The 17,760-nt window shown below is 35.6% G+C and overlaps 1 protein-coding gene across 4 annotated transcripts in view; it reads right to left on the minus strand.

The window, feature by feature from the left end:
• Nucleotides 1-17,760, minus strand: part of RBM27 (RNA binding motif protein 27) — a 63,880-nt gene that overhangs the window by 12,214 nt on the left and 33,906 nt on the right. For all 4 annotated transcript variants that reach the window (XM_088838583.1, XM_088838581.1, XM_088838582.1 and 1 more), the window contains 10 exons: nt 17,185-17,334; nt 15,022-15,166; nt 13,356-13,509; nt 10,575-10,871; nt 9,127-9,267; nt 4,066-4,185; nt 3,158-3,232; nt 2,853-3,017; nt 1,197-1,301; nt 893-1,084 (listed from right to left, as the gene is read on the minus strand). In XM_088838583.1, coding sequence (XP_088694709.1) covers nt 893-1,084; nt 1,197-1,301; nt 2,853-3,017; nt 3,158-3,232; nt 4,066-4,185; nt 9,127-9,267; nt 10,575-10,871; nt 13,356-13,509; nt 15,022-15,166; nt 17,185-17,334 — 1,544 coding nt within the window. The remainder of the gene's footprint in view (nt 1-892; nt 1,085-1,196; nt 1,302-2,852; nt 3,018-3,157; nt 3,233-4,065; nt 4,186-9,126; nt 9,268-10,574; nt 10,872-13,355; nt 13,510-15,021; nt 15,167-17,184; nt 17,335-17,760) is intronic.

The raw sequence follows: 17,760 nt of genomic DNA on the forward strand, positions 1-17,760 counted from the left end.
CAGACTAGTGAAAGAACTGGCTCAAGAGTAAACAGGCTACAGCCAAGATGGCTCTCAAATCTGGACGTTTTATAACAAGCTAGTGTTCTCCAATGGCCAGTGCAAAACAGGGTTAATGGGCATCAAACTAATAAATCTAGAGCGTGAAGTCTTGCTCTGTAAGATTTCCTTCAACACCTCTAGGGCTGAAAATGCTTTCTCTCAAAAAAGTTGTTTGAGGAATAGGGATTTTGGATGTTAACAGTAAACTGTGTATTATCACCTTGGTCCTGTATGATCTCGGTCGACATTTTTAAGCTTCACTTTTTCCATCCTTATACATGGGATTTTATACAGTTATTTAAGATTACGTGAGATCATGCATGAAAATGCTCTAGCACAAATAACACTCAGAAAATATTTATTGAATGAATTAATGAATGGTTAGAAAGAGAATATATGCAAAATAATAGAAACATTTACCTGTGGCAAATATGTATTTAAATGTTTGTCTATTAAGTGGTCATCACAGTATACAGAATACAACTAAGCATGACACTTCTCCTAACAAATTTTTCCTTTGGATATCATCTCTATCCCAGACTATTTTCACTTATTGGTACCTGGTAAGCCATGTAAACACCTGGTAAAAGATGTAATAAACCCTAAAGCAAAAATCGAATATACCTCTGGAACAACTTTTGTCACTACAAATGCATTTATGTGAAATATTACGGAATACAGCATGAGCTACTTCTTGACCTTCAAATATATTAACAGGAATGTGCTAATATCCATGATTTTACCACTTAATTTTCTAATCTATAAAACATTTGACATTTATACAGAAGGCAGCAAGGAAATGCTGAATACAATGATTTTATAGTTAGCACTTACTACTTTAAAAACTTACTGAAAAATGCTGAAGTAAGTCATCTTTCTCCTCTTCCATGAAGCCCCCAACTGTGAGTGCTTTGGGGCGGTGGTCCACCACCATGTGATTTAGTGAACCCCTTCCTCTCCCTCCACGGCCTCGGCCTCTCCCTCGACCTTGAGAGGACATGGTCTTTCCTCTACCCACAGGTAAAATACCTAATCGTGCAGCCTGAATAACAAAAGACAAAATATAATATACAATGTCAGGCTAAACCTTGGAAAAGAGAGGGAAATTATTTTCTGAGATGTTAACTGTAATAGGTAACTCCTCTTAATCTCACCTCAACCTGTAACTGATTGAGTTTTTTCCGTAACTCTGTCGTGTCTTCTCCTGAGGATAGCCTCTTGTGAAGGTCCAGTTCAGTATCTAATAGTTCTTTTTGGGCCTGTGGAAAAATTAAGAGTAAAAATGTATTTTTTAGACAACTTACAAAATCTTGTTCAGAATAATACACTTTTAGAATGACATACATCTCTTCTGGGTAAATGTGAGAGCATGAAATCTCTTCTGGGTGTTTTAAGGAAAGTAACTTGACAGATGTAATCCTGAAAACATGTAGAGTATAATGTTATCAGTAATAACAATAAAAAGTATTACTGCTTAATAAGCAAGTAGTATTACAATATGCTTAAGATGGCCTAAAAATCAGACACTGGAAACGGTCATCTGAGATGAGGGAGTTGAGACTGATTATCACATAATAAAGCATCATAACTGAAACACAATGGTGCAAAATAAATTATATGGTAAAAATTCACTAATAATACAAATATAACAGTTATAATAATTGCTTTCAGATCTGAACCCTGTAACTATTGCCACTCTTTTTCTTTTTTAAAGGAACAAATTATCAGTCTTTAGCTGGTGTGACTTTGAGAGATTTTCTTCCCCCATAGTCTCTTAAATTTCTATAATTAAATGTTTTTCCATAATTGGGGAAGCTTCAATTAAAAATAACATTTTTATTACATATTTTAAAAGCAAAGCAATCTTTTTTTGATCATAAATTAATATTTTAAACAAAATTTTACTGGATTATATAGTTGATTGACAATGTGTAAAATACAATCTTAAAGAAACACTTTACATTCTTTTACTAACAGAAAACCAAAATTTCAAATGCAATATAATACTGTACATAAAAATTTACATTCTGTATATCTGACAAGTTTATTCCCAGTTCTCAAGTGAAGTGAAGTCGCTCAGTCGTGTCTGACTTCTTGTGACCCCATGGACTGTAGCCTACTAGGCTCCTCAGTACATGGAATTTTCCAGGCAAGAGTATTGGAGTGGGTTGCCATTTCCTTCTCCAGGGGATCTTCCCAACCCAGAGACTGAACCCAGATCTCCCGCATTGCAGGCAGACGCTTTACCATCTGAGCCACCAGGGAAGCCCTCTAGTTCTCAGAGGGCTGCAGATTTATCTAAAATCCTACTACAGAGCTATTGAATAATGATAGAACCTCAGTGTAAAAGCAAGCATTTTCCTACGGTAAGGAAACAAACAGAAATGAACAAAATTAGACTTAAATAGATCTAGAACTTTTGACTATTGTTTTCAATAAAAAGCCATATTTTTACCCATACTAAAGTCAATGCTATCTTCTGACTATTTAAAGAGATGGCTGTATTACAATGTAATTGAAGAATTACGGAAAGAACTGAAAAGAGGAAATGTCTCTTTCTTTGTCATCACTCTAGCAGTTACATCCTCAGCATGAAGAACCAAAAATATCAGTTAAAAAAATGTATCTTTGTTCAAACTGGGTAGTATCACTTCTTTCAAAGGGTGTACATAGCATTTACAGAAACATTAAAAAAAATTGTTGCTAGTGTCTCACACTAGTCACTTAAGGGTTCCTCTGTACTTTCAAAGTGCCAAGCACACGACTAATGTTCAATAAGCTTATGCTGAAAGAAAAATGCAAACAATTACCTCTGTTTTAGTCTTTACTTTAGATGGTGTGGAGACTGCAGAAGATGTTTTTAACTCATCTTTCAATTGTGAGATCTTTTCTCCAAGCTCTTTCAAAGTCTTCATTATATTTGCTCTCTCTTCTGGCTTCATGTTTTTGTTTTTTTCTAGCTTGGATATTAACATCTATAAAATAAACAAAAATAAGTAAAACTATGCTCAGTAAATTCTAATACAAATAACCTTGAAAATTTTGGCGGGAATATCTTTGGAAAATCCACTCTATACATCAATTCCAGCAAGCAAATAATGAAAGTTTATCTTACCTTTTGGCATTCTATTTGTTTTTCTAACATTTCTTGCCTCTTTTTCCTCATATCTTGTTGTAGCTTCATTGCTTCCTGTATGAACAGGTACGTTTCTCATTACTAATTTTTTCCTTACAAGTCTGCCAATGATACATAAGGCTACTATAATCTCAACTCATCTCCCCTGAGTCATCCCTTACACAAGACAGCGCTTCCTCCTAATCAAAAAATAGCTGACCAGATAGGAAACCTTTAAACCTATTTTCCCAACACTTCCAATATAAAAGAGTTTACATTTATAATTGTACTTTAACATTTAAAATACTGAACACAAATTAGCTGTATCTATGAGGTTTATTCACTTAAAAGACCTGAATACATATATAAAGAAAAACAAGAGCTGTTTTTACCTCCCCATGTAATAAGTCAAATCCTTATTTTTGAAGTTTAAAGTCTAAAAATGTGAGATGTGGCTCTAGGTTAGAAATGATAGCAAAATCTATCTGGAAAATGTCATCTCTGGCCCTTCTGTTAATTAAATCTCTAATTATACTCAGATAATATATATAAACATCTATTTTATTTGAAAAACTATGTGAGTTTAAATCTAAGATGATAATTATTATTATACTTCATGTGAAAGAAGAAAGAAATTAAGAGAAAATAATGAAACAAAAATATGTTTCTTGCTCTTTTCTTTCCCTTGCAGGAAAAAAAGAAAAAAAAATTCTTTCCTTGTGCTTGATGTAGCTACTAAGGCAACTAACTGCAAAACATTTTCAAGTATACAATGCATCAAGCAGCAGTTAAATAAACATTATAATGTAGTTCTATAACAACACCGAATTGTTCAAGTTATTAATACAATCACTTAAGAACTCAATAGATCCTTTCCTTTTGAAGAGAAAAAGAATCAAGATTGTTACCTGCTTCTTTTTAAGAACTTCTTGGACATCATGAGATTTTGATCCGGAACAAAGTTTTGAAGGTGTCTTTAAGTTTGAGGAGCTATAAATCATTTTTGGATGGCCTGGAGTTGAAAATATCTACGAAACACATGTATGATTAAATCTTAGCAATGCCTTAAAATAATTTTTTAAAAAGACTGCATAAATTTTTTTAAGGAGTAAAGTTTTGTCTATTTTTACATTTAAAAACTCCATTTATAAAACAAGTTCTTTATACATAAATTCAATTATCATTCAAATACAAAACCTTTTTAGCAATAATGTTGCATTCCTGAATATAAAGAAATTTTTTTTCTTTATATTTTTTTAATTGGGAGAAAAAGAACAACTACTTTTGACATCTAGGAGTGACACTGCCACTCACAGCTGGGCCTCAGTGTCCCCTTGTTACACATGAACAATTTCATAGTATATTGACTTCAGACAAGGCCACTCTTGTGGATCAAGGCAAAAATAAAATCATTCCATGACTAAACACAAAAAAACCTGTAAATACTACCCAAACCATAAAATGACTAAACTCTACCCTGGCTAACATGAATGACTACAGCTTCTTTACCAAATACAATTTTGGCCTAATTCTGGTCTTCCGTCCTAGGTAAACTTATTAGGAAATCTGATCAGAGCATTACTACTCTTTCTTTTAACCCTTCCCCAAATTACCTAACACAGCCAATCCTAAAATAAGCCCTTGCTAACACCCTCTAAATGACACGTCCCATGGTTTCTCTGTGTATACTTCCTCACTGAATAATAAACTCAACTTGCTCAACTAAAGACATGTTTGTGGAGGTTTTTGGTGGGGGTGGGGTGGCTAATGTCATTAAGCTATCTTCCACAAGTGTCAAATAAAAGCCCATGTTTTTAATAATTGCAAACCCTCCTAAGAAGTAAGGTACTTTGCAAATGTTACAACCAACCATAAGACATGTAGCCAGCTCACAGATCTAACGCTGCAAGCAAAATGGTGTCCGTCTTTACTCTGCTCATTTTGCAATTTAGATTCCTTTATGAACAGATGACTCCAGACAATCTTCCCCTCTTTAAGGCATAGCAGAGCAACATACTATATACTACAATCTCTCTGGTCAAGTTTTCCCTAACATACTCCACTCTTAGTTTTAAATTAACTTTGAATATATCATATAAGAGACACAGATAAATGTGTATAATACTAAGAAATTATAAACACTTAGATATAATACTAAGAAATTTGTGGAAAATTCAATTATATAATATATTCAAATACAAAACTTCTCTCAATCAAACAACACTTAATTGCTCTAAAAATTAAACTACTTTAAATACACAGGAAACTGAAATACTGTAGAAATCTGCACAGATGATGTTCATGTCATTATTATTTATCAAAATAAAAATACCAATAACTACAATTTATTGAGCACTTATTATATTCTTTTGTGCTTTACCAACACAAAATTTTTTAACCCCTATAGCAAATGAGTTTATTGAAATTGGAAACCAATGCTTGTCAATTATCTAACACAGCTATTAAGAGTCAGTCAGCATTGTGTGACTTCGAAAACTGTGATTGTTCTTGCTTTTCCATCTTTTAGTATCAACAATTTTTTTTAAAAAAACAGAAGTACAAAATTATATATATATATATAAAATGATGCATCCATCACCAAGCAGCAATGATCAATTTACATTATTTTATGTAAAATAACATTGTTACATTTAAATCCCCAACTATATCCTCATAACAAACACCACATATTATTTTATCTGTGGGTTTTTTTTTTTTTTGGCTTCACCATGAGGTACGTGGGATCTTAGTTCCATGAATGGGGGGCTCAAATTCATGCCCCCTGCATTTGATGCGTGGAGTCTTAACCACTGAACTGCCAGGGAAGTCCCTGTGAGCATTTCAGCTTTATCTCTAAAAGATAAGGACTCCTTTCTTTTTTACATAAAACCGTAATATGATCATCACACTTAAATGGTAACAATTCTTTAAAATCATTAAATATTTACAACTCCAGATTAAATTATAATTTTAAAAACATTTTCCCATATTTGAATTAGGATGTACTAATTAATGGAAAAAGCAAGAGAGTTCCAGAAAAACATCTACTTCTGCTTCATTGACTATGCCAAAGCCTTTGACTGTGTGCATCACAATAAACTGTGGAAAATTCTGAAAGAGATGGGAATACCAGACCACCTGACATGCCTCTTGAGAAACCTGTATGCAGGTCAGGAAGCAACAGTTAGAACTGGACATGGAACAACGGACTGGTTCCAAATAGGAAAAGGAGTACGTCAAGGTTGTATATTGTCACCCTGCTTATTTAACTTATATGCAGAGTACATCATGAGGAACGCTGGGCTGGAAGAAGCACAAGCTAGAATCAAGACTGCCAGGAGAAATATCAATAACCTCAGATATGCAGATGACACCACCCTTATGGCAGAAAATGAAGAGGAACTAAAAAAGCCTCTTGATGAAAGTGAAAGAGAAGAGTGAAAAAGTTGGCTTGAAGCTCAACATTCAGAAAACTAATTTCATGGCATCTGGTCCCATCCCTTCATGGGAAATAGATGGGGAAACAGTGGAAACAGTGTCAGAGACTTTATTTTTTTGGGCTCCAAAATCACTGCAGATGCTGATTGCAGCCATGAAATTAAAAGACGCTTACTCCTTGGAAGGAAAGTTATGACCAACCTAGATAGCATATTAAAAAGCAGAGACATTACTTTGCCAACAAAGGTCTGTCTAGTCAAGGCTATGGTTTTTCCAGTGGTCATGTATGGATGTGAGAGTTGGACTGTGAAGAAAGCTGAGTGCCGAAGAATCGATGCTTTTGAACTGTGGTGTTGGAGAAGACTCTTGAGAGTCTCTTGGACTGCAAGGAGATCCAACCAGTCCATTCTAAAGGAGATCAGGCCTGGGTGTTCATTGGAAGGACTGATGCTGAAGCTGAAACTCCAATACTTTGGCCACCTCGTGCGACGAGTTGACTCACTGGAAAAGACTCTGATGCTGGGAGGGATTGGGGGCAGGAGAAGTGGACGACAGAGAATGAGATGGCTGGATGGCATCACTGACTCGATGGACATGAGTTTGAGTGAACTCCGGGAGCTGGTGATGGACAGGGAGGCCTGGCATGCTGTGATTCATGGGGTCGCAAAGAGTCAGACATGACTGAGCAACTGAACTGAAAGTCCATACAGTATAATTGGTTATATTTCTTTAAAGTCTCCTCTAATTCTGTCTCCCTCTCCATATTTTTTCTTTAATAAAGAAAAACATTTATTTGGCTCCGCTGGGTCTCAGTTGCAGCATGTGGAATGTAGTTCCTTGACCTTGGATCAAACCTGGGCCCCCTGTACTGGAAGTGTGAAGTCTTAGCCCCTGGACCACCAGGGAAGTCCCTCCATATCATTGTAAATCACCTGTTGAAGAGACCATGTCACTTGTCCTGTTGTATTCACCACAGGATTCTATGGTATCCTTTAACATGCTTCTCTGACCTCTGAATTTCCTTTAAATTGCTGAAGAATTCTAGAGTCTTAATGACATTTTTTCACTCTTTGAAAGGACGCTAGTAATGTTTGACAAATTCTTTGCTTTCTGGTTTGAGAAAATATTCTAGGGCTCATCTGAACACTGTCAGCCTCAGATTTGGGAACAGACATTTCTTCAAAGATCCCTGGTTCCTTTCGACGCTGGGGACGGGAGTGTCAGGGTCATTACCATCAGGCTGGGTGATTGTTTCTAGATCTTTTTAGTGGACAGAATTGAGAAATGTTTTGGAGGTTTCTTAAAGTTGCCTAGTTTCTTCTTCCTTGCCATAACCACCAAGATTTAAATTACATGGATTACTTTTTGTTCTTTTTTCTATTATAAACAAATACTTACATGTGTTCACTGCCCCTACTTTCTAACAGTGGCTGACTACATTTTTTGTTCCATTTTATTTATTTTACTTAATATATCCTGACCTCATGGTATATATAAAGATACTCCTCATTCCTCTGCAAAGTTACACATATGTGTTTGGGTGGATGTACTACATTTTTAGTAATCTATTGCCTACTGATTGATATTTGGACTGTTTCCGGTCTTTCACTATTGAAAAGAGTCTATGTTTCCTAGTCTTGCTCATACGTCTTTCCATAGTTTGACAAGTATATCTTTGGGTAGATTCTTAGAGGAGGATTACTGGTTTAGAGTAAATGCATACATAATTTTACAGCATAATACATAAACAATGCCAAATTTCAAGGGAGTTGCACCATTTAGCATCTCTGTCAGCATATAAATTTTAGATCCTTGTTAAAAATTACCCTGGTTTATTAGGTAATTTTAAAAATGGATCTAACTTTTTTTCCAATCAGGCTACCCAGGCATCCCAGTACCATTCACCAAAAGCCCATACATTCCCCACTGATCTCAGATAATGTGTTGGCATATAATATATCCCTATTCTTAAGTCTATTAAATCTCAGTCTCAGATTCTGTTTTAGTGCTCTCTCATGTTGTTTTGAGTTGTACAGACTTCACAGTACTTTTAATATCTAGGAGAGCTATCCCCACTTGTTCTTTTTTAGTTTTCCTGCCCTCTTGGGAAAAAACAATCACCATTATAGAGAGTAATCATATATATTTTCAAAAGCAAAGAAAACTAGTTAAAAACATATTTTAAAATTTGACTTTTGAATTGATTATGACTGAATCCCCTTCATGATGTTAATTAAACAAGACAAATGATTAAAGAAATGGATTAATAAAGAAATCTATTAATAAATGGCTAAAATTCTCAAATTTCCATTTAGCTTTGAATAGGAAAAGCAAATTTAACTAGCAAATTTCTGGCTGAATCACTGAAGTTTAGGGAAGTTGACCAGCCATATTTAAGATTAGCTGTCACAACTATCTTGATTGAGGAACTAAGGCATGACAAATCTGGATGATAATCAATTTGTTAATTTCTTTGTGTCACTGAACAACTCCAATTCTAAATATATTTAAAGGTTCACAGAAATATATACCTGGCAATCATCTCCAGCACCGCCTGACTGATTCAACAAATGTGCTGCATCACTCTGGTTACCACTGGCATGTCCAAGACGATGTTTCACAGGAACTTTATTAAGAACATATGCCCCTGATGTCTGCGGTTTGCTCATCATCTGCATATACAAAATAAATACATTTGTGGCAGAAGTTTTTTAAATGCCTAGGAATGATACAAATTTAGGACAGTGATTACCCTGGGGAGGAAGACACGGGAATGTGAAGGTAGAGTGCTTCTATTATTTATAAGGTTTTTTTTTTTTTACGTGAAGAGGTAGACATACAAATGACCATTATTATCCATACTCTTTTGGACGTCTGAAATGTATCATAACATAATGCAAATATACGTGTATGTACTCACAAATAAAATTAGTAATTTTTCAATGATCCCTTCAATTATGTAATGCTGAAAGACTTATGGGTTTTGACAGTTTAATAGGAGTAACTGTGATAGGACCACCCTAAAAACATAACACAATCTCACATTGCATTAACAGCACGGGGTCTAATGGATCACAGAGGTGACTGTATCACTTTTATACGCCATTTAGCCAACACCTGGGGAAAGCCTTTACCTTCAGGACCTAACATGAAATGGGACAGAGACAAAAGAAATGCAAACTTAACTGCAAATAAACAGGATGGTGAATGGAGTTAATACTAGGTCCTGTTAAGGAACACACTTCTTATTCTGAGTATATTTAATTCAAACAAAAGAATCCCTAGGAAATTATCAATATCATCAATATCTGAATAGTTCTACTGCAGGGTGATTTGCTCTTTCCTTCGTTCATCTATTCATTCAAATATGTTTAGAGCACTAGGTGCCAGGCCTTGTTTTAGGCACCGGGGATAGAACAAATAAAACAGACAAAATTCCAGTTTCCTGGGCTCCCATTTCAGTTTTAAAAGAAACAGAATATTTCTATATGAGAAAAAATAGGACAAGAGGGTGGGTATAAGAGTGATTGATTCTAACACAAAACAAAGAAGTTGTTCTAGATTCAGAGTTGTTCAGTGGTAGATGGTTATCATAACTGAGTGTTGAGAAGAAGGTATTTCTTAAACATGAAGATTTATGGGCCTTGTATCTAGAGACTGATTCTGTAGATCTAAGAAGGTAAGACCCAAAAATGTGCATCAAGGTAAGAGTTTCTAGCACAGTGCTTCTCAAACTTCAAGGTACCTAAAAATCATATGAACAGCCTATTAAAACAGATTACTGAGCCCTTCCCATTTAGTAAGTTGAGACGAAGCCCAAAATTACATGTCTAATAAGCTCCTAGGAGATCAGATGCTGCTGGCCTACAAACCAAACTGACTGGCTCTGATGTAGAAGACCAAAGACAACAAATTGAGAAACAATGATCTAGAGGATAGGCCTAAAGGACCTTTAATTCCCTGTGAACCAGCAGATTACCTTCTGAATCCCTCCATGTACTGATGAGGGAGGAGACTGGGCCACCAGCACCTGCTGCTGATGAAGGTGCTGTGGCAGGTGATGGTGCTGCTGTGAAAGATGACTAAGTGTCTGCTGCTGTTGCAGGAGTAGCTGTGTTGGAGACTGTAGTGCTGGTTGCTCATTATTTTCCCTGTGCCACAGGACTCGAATGAACCGGTTGTTTAGAACTGCTTCAGTGCTAGAAATGGCTTTTCTGGCCTCTTCATTAGTAAGATATTGGATGAGGGCTGCTTCTGGATCTCCCTTAAAAGCAACCTATAAGAAAAAACAATAGCAACAACAAAACACAGAAATGAATGATTACAGGCAAGTAAATAAATAATTACTGATAAAGAATTCAAAAGCAGAAAATAGCCTGCTGAAATCCATTGTGAAGTCTATGTAAATAAAGATCGTTATCTCTTATAACGTATGTATTTCAACATTATATATGAAAGATACTAGATTATTTAATAAATAATCCTAGTGATGTTACATAACCACTTGGGAAAAGCTATAAGAATTCCTTCCTGATATCTTACATCCAAATAAACTCCAGAGACAGAAAATGTTTTACAATAAACAAACAAAACAACCCACAAAAACCCAGGGAGAAGAAATGAACATCTGTATACTCTGAAGGTCTCGAAAGCCTTTTTACAACACACCTATAAGCGCAGGACCATAAAGACAAACAGCAGATTTGACCAAATAAAATATTAAACCATTGTCAGTCCAAACAAGCCACAAACAAAACAAATGACAAAATGAAAAAGTAATTTTAATATATATGACAAGCAAAGGTTTGGAAAAGCATTATTATAACGCCTTCTAAAAATGAGCAAAGACGGTGGATAGGTAAATGTACAAGTATTGCAAATGGTGGATATAAATTAGAGTCTACCTAGGAATAAAAACAAAGCAAATTCAAGTAAGTACGATTTTTCACTTACGAAACTGGTCTAAAAATTAATGGATTTGTATTATAGTTTTGATGAGGTCTCATAAATTGAATTTGGGAGTATCAATTTGGCTGTTCAAATAAAAAGTTTTAAAATTTCTTTAATTTCAGCAATGCATCATAAAAAATAAAAATAAAAACGTCTATCCAAAAGGAGACTTACCACAGCATTGTTTCTATTAAAGAGAAAAAAAAAAAACATAAATTTCCCCAGAGAATAGTGCTTATATAAATTATGGCCTACTGCTATGGACTGACGGAGAAGGCACTGGCAAGCCACTCCAGTACTCTTGCCTAGAAAATCCCATGGATGGAGGAGCCTGGTAGGCTGCAGTCCGTAGGGTCGCTAAGGGTCGGACACGACTGAGCGAGTTCACTTCCACTTTTCACTTTCACACATTGGAGAAGGAAATGACAACCCACTCCAGTGTTCTTGCCTGGAGAATCCCAGGGACGGGGGAGCCTGGTGGGCTTCCATCTATGGGGTCGCACAGAGTCGGACACGACTGAAGTGACTTAGCAGCAGCAGCAGCTATGGACTGAATTATGTCCTCACTAAACTCATACACTGAAGCCCTAACTGCAATGTGACTGCATCTGGACACAGGGCTTTTAGGAAGTAAACAAAGTTAAATGAGATCAAAGGTACAGGACCCTAATCAGACAGGACGACTGAACTTACAGGAAGAGATCTCTCTCTTACCCTCCCTCTCCTTCCGACACATAAGCACACAGCAAGAAGGTGCCATCTGCAAGCCAGGATCCATATAGGCTAGTATCTTGGGTTCCAGGCTATAGTATTTGTTATAGCAACCCAAGCAGACTAATATACTCATCTACATTAAGCTACCTACTTTTTCTAAATGCCATAAAGGATAATGACCTAGGAACAATTTAAGAGAAAAAAGGTAGTTAGAGATAGGTAAATTATATTTTGATTTGATGGCAACACTAAATAAACTGACTGAAATACCAATTTAAACAGATCTTCTATTATATTACCCTCAATTACAACATAACACTCAACCACCAAACTGGTAAATTCAAAAAATTAGCAAGCACATAGCAAAATATAAAAGCTATGATTTACCTGATGTTAAATTTTAGTATCTAAAATTATCATAATTAGAACCATGCTTAATCAATTAATATTTCACAAAAGCCAGTTCAGTAGACAAAAATACAATCTTAGAAACTACCAAAAATCTCACTACCTAGTTAGAATACTAAAGCAGGTAAAAAAAGTCATTTGTCCAGACATAAAACTATGAACAAAGATATAAGAACCAGCCCAAAGTCTTTCAGGAAGATGTTCAGAAAGAAACCAAATGAATTCAGAGGAAAAATTCAGCACAATTTCAACGTAAACTTGGGCACACAAATACATGGTAGGATTTAAAACACACAGCAGAGATGATCAATCTAATCACTGATTTGTTTAAGCAAAAGTGAGCTGTTTCCAAAGATACATTATGGTCTAATGGTTAAGAATCTGCCTGCCAATGCAGGGAACACGAGTTCGATTCTTAGTCCAGTAAGATCCCATATGCCACAGAGCAACTAACCCTATGCACCATAACTACTAAGCTCTTGTGCCACATTGAAGCCCATGCACCTAGAGCCTGTGCTTCACAAGAGAAGCCACCACAATGAGAAGCCTGCACACTGCAACAAAGAGACCTGTAGCAACAAGAGAAAGCCCCCACACAGCAATGAAGACCCAGTGCAGCCAAAATAAAGAAATCTTTAAAAAAATACATTATATACATGGATTCTGTCACCAACATAGCCACACCTACCTGGATATTAACAATAGTTCCAAATTTACTGAAGTGTTCATTGAGCTTGGTAATGTTGTTCAATTCCTGAGGGATTTTCTTGACTTCTAATTTGGTGTTTGTATACTGATTCTTTCTCAAGAATCCTGGTTTACTCTGATTGTTATTCCCTTGTCTGAAAGGAATATTAACAGATCTTAGTTAATTCTCCTACATGATGCCCTAGGCAAGAGATAATCAGCAAAGAATGTAAGTTTATATTTATTCAAGTGTCTTCTTTAAACACGTAACATCCTTCAGATATTAGTAGGTAACTTTCACATTATCCTTATTACATAAGAAGAGAACAGGTGCAAGGAAAGACTGATGTCTCAATAATTATAAAATTGGGCTAGGCCTAGAAATTATTAATATCTGTTATCAATGTTCTGTTGACTTTTTAACATATAAGACATACTAATGATGCTTCATTGACTATGCCAAAGCCTTTGAATGTGTGGATCACAATAAACTGTAGAAAATTCTGAAAGAGATGGGAATACCAGACCACCTGACCTGCCTCCTGAGAAATCTGTATGCAGGTCAGGAAGCAACAGTCAGAACTGTACATGGAACAACAGACTGGTTCCAAATAGGAAAAGGAGTACGTCAAGGTTGTATATTGTCACCCTGCTTATTTAACTTATATGCAGAGTACATCATGAGGAACGCTGGGCTGGAAGAAGCACATGCTAGAATCAAGACTGCAAGGAGAAATATCAATAACCTCAGATATGCAGATGACACTACCCTTATGGCAGAAAGTGAAGAGGAACTCAAAAGCCTCTTGATGAAAGCGAAAGAGGAGAGTGAAAAGCTTGGCTTGAAGCTCAACATTCAGAAAACTAAGATCATGGCATCTGGTCCCATCACTTCATGGGAAATAGATGGGAAAACAGTGGAAACAGTGTCAGAGACTATTTTTTTGGGCTCCAAAATCACTGCGGATGCTGATTGCAGCCATGAAATTAAAAGATGCTTACTCCTTGGAAGGAAAGTTATGACCAACCTAGATAGTATATTAAAAAGCAAAGACATTACTTTGCCAACCAAGGTCTGTCTAGTCAAGGCTATGGTTTTTCCCATGGTCATGTATGGATGTGAGAGTTGGACTGTGAAGAAAGCTGATGCCATAGAATTGATGCTTTTGAACTGTGGTGTTGGAGAAGACTCTTGAGAGTTTCTTGGACTGCAAGGAGATCCAACCAGTCCATTCTAAAGGAGATCAGTCCTGGGTGTTCATTGGAAGGACTGATGCAAAAGCTGAAACTCCAATACTTTGGCCACCTCATGCGATGAGCTGACTCACTGGAAAAGACTCTGATGCTGGGAAAGATCGGGGGCGGGAGAAGGGGACGACAGAGAATGAGATGGCCGGATGGCATCTCCAACTCGATGGACATGAGTTTGAGTGAACTCCGGGAGTTGGTGACGGATAGGGAGGCCTGGCGTGTTGTGAATCATGGGGTTGCAAAGAGTTGGACACGACTGAGCGACTGAACTGAATGATGCCTCTGGGAAACTTAGCTTTGATACACATAGATTGAAAATTAATAATTAATGACAACTCTTAATTTTACAAATTTACTAATGCAAGCAAAAAGCCAAAAACATCAATTAGATGTTACTAATAAGCAAATTCTCTTACTTTCCCAACCAAGGTTTCTTTGTGAGTGGCCCTTCCAAACCACTCATAGCTCTTTTCCGGCTATCAGGTTCAAGAACTACTCGGGTTATGTTACTATTAATTGAAACAGGAACCGGTGGTTCAGTCTGGATGACAATGTTAGCAGCTGTTGAAAACAAAAATTAACATTACTGGCAATGCATTATATTTGGGGAATTTCATATGATTAAAATATTTAGTCCAAAAGTTAAAAATCACTGTGAATAGTACCTAATACTACCACTTCCTTTTCAGAGATGTTTAACAGTAAGAATAAATTATCAATTGCCTTCCTTTCCTCCTTTTTTAAAGATACAATATGTATGTTTAAAAAGTCCTAGCCAATTCTAATGCAATGACTCAGTCAAGCAAGGATCATGAATGGAAAGGAAAAAAAAAAATCAGTGTAACAGTGTTGGAGAATGAGATACTTAACCTGATGCCAAAGTACCACTCTACAAATTATTTACCTTACAACAGAGAGCTAAACAATTACTGCTTTAGGTAAGTGATCAAATTTATTAGACCATAAACAGAGTGAAATATTTATCTCCTTATATGATTCAACAAGAGGTTCACATGGATAGGATATTACTATGAAATTATGATTTTCTTATGTGTGGCAATATTGTCCTTATATAGTACCGTCTTTTTCTCAGATGTAGACTAATCTCCAAAATTTACTTTCAAGTGATTCAAGAAAAATGTAAAGGGAGAGGGGAGGAAGTAAGAGAGGAGTGCACACAAGTGAGCATTCATGCCCAAAGTTGACAAAACGTTAACAACTGGTGAATCTAAGTGAAAGTATCTAGGTGCTTACTGCACTTCTGATTTGTAGCTTCAAAATTATTCAAACAAAAGCTGAAAGGAAAATTCAAAGCTAATATTATAAATTAACACATTTCATTCGCAATAGTTAGGACTAATAAAATATTGGGTTGGTCATAAAGTTCGTTTGGGTTTTTTCTTAAGAGATTATGAAAAATCCCAAACAAACTTTCGCCAACCCCACACTGTATTAACACACTGACCTTACAACAGGTTGTCAGTGGAAAGACGTGTGCTGAACAAAAAAAGCAAATACCAACACAAAACTACACATGTTACATTCTGAGTATTCTTCATGACTTTTAGCAACTCCACCAAAAGTAAAATCAATAGCAAAGAATAACAACTGTGGGGCTGAAACCATGATCTTCCCACTGACTTGGTAACAATATATGCATTACAGTACAGAAAGAAAGAGCCTATTCTTTGGAATTAGATTAATGAGCTAATTAATCTAGCCTTTCTTAGTTGGCCTGAGTGTCTTTAACTGTAAAAAGAGAGTAAAAATATTAATAGTACCTCATTTAAGGAAATGGTGTTAAGGAATACGAGAGATAATAATGCATACATTTGGTTTAGTCTTGTAGTGTTAACCTATAGTGGCAATAGTACTATTAATGGAAGTAAAGAACAGTAAACAGAATCAGGATAAGAAGGTAAGAACAGAAAAATGTCTACCAGATAATTAAATCAGGAAAATATTATCAGGATGGCCCATGGCCAAACATTCAAATTGAAATTATACCGGAAATCTGATTATAATAAGTCAAGAAACCGGAAGCTCATCAAACTCTTTAACCAAATTTGTTTTGAGTGGAGATATTAACCCATATTAAAAGCAATACTTGCATTTAATCTTTTAAGATTTGTGGCTATACTTTATAAAGGTCCTAACATATGGTTATAATCATGAATACTAACAATAGTCAAAGAATAATTTTATGACAGTGTTTTAAGTTCTGTGTTATTAGTACGAAGCATAGCTCTTAAAATACAAAGTAGGCCATTAAATGATTTTATTCCTGGAGGAAGAGGGATCATGTCCTCTTTCTATATCGAACATCCAGCACAGTGCCTAAAATAGCCTAAAGTCCTACAAAAAGAGCAATTAGTCAACAATAGTATTATTTTTATTTAAAAATAAATATATATTGCTTAAAGCTTTAAAGTAACATTTGGACATAGATATTCAAAAACATTTATGAGAGATCATTACATAACACCCTTCAGAGATAAAGTATTTTTAAACCTTAGCGAGGTCAGAAATGCCATGCCCAAATGATATTTAGCATGACAAAAAGTTAAAGGCAGTATCACCTCTTGGATTTGCATCCATATCTCCAGATGTTAGGCCAATCAGGTTTGGGCGCTGTGTCTGCGTTCTTGAAAAAAACTGTCTATACTGAGATCTACCAGAACTGGTAATACTAGGAGCTTCTGGATTATAACCATCAGGTTCATAGGTATCTGAGGGAAAAAACAAAACAACAGAACACGTAAAAATCAAGAGTAAACAATTTCTTATTATAAAATAACCACAAAAATGAATTTTCTTCAACAAATAAAATTATATCAACCCACATATATTTCTCTTTGAGTATATAGATAAAACCTACTGAACATTAAAGAAACAAAAATGCTCCAGTCACAAAATACAGACATGCAAATCCACTCTGAATTATGGATATGTTTCTGGATTCATTCACCTAATGTCATTTTTGTCCTCTATAATAATCACATAATTAAAACTTCACGGCACATTTTTAAGAGAAATGTTCACATATACAAACACCATATACAAATGACTGAGTTTCCTCTGTAATCATGTCTCACCACTTTCCAGGTATTGTTTTAATTAGAAGCGAAACAATAAATCTATTAACTTGGTTATCT

Source organism: Moschus berezovskii, chromosome 8, assembly GCF_049115385.1.
Source record: "Moschus berezovskii isolate FMDL1 chromosome 8, NW_MosBer_1.0, whole genome shotgun sequence".
NCBI classification, from domain to species: Eukaryota; Metazoa; Chordata; class Mammalia; order Artiodactyla; family Moschidae; genus Moschus; species Moschus berezovskii.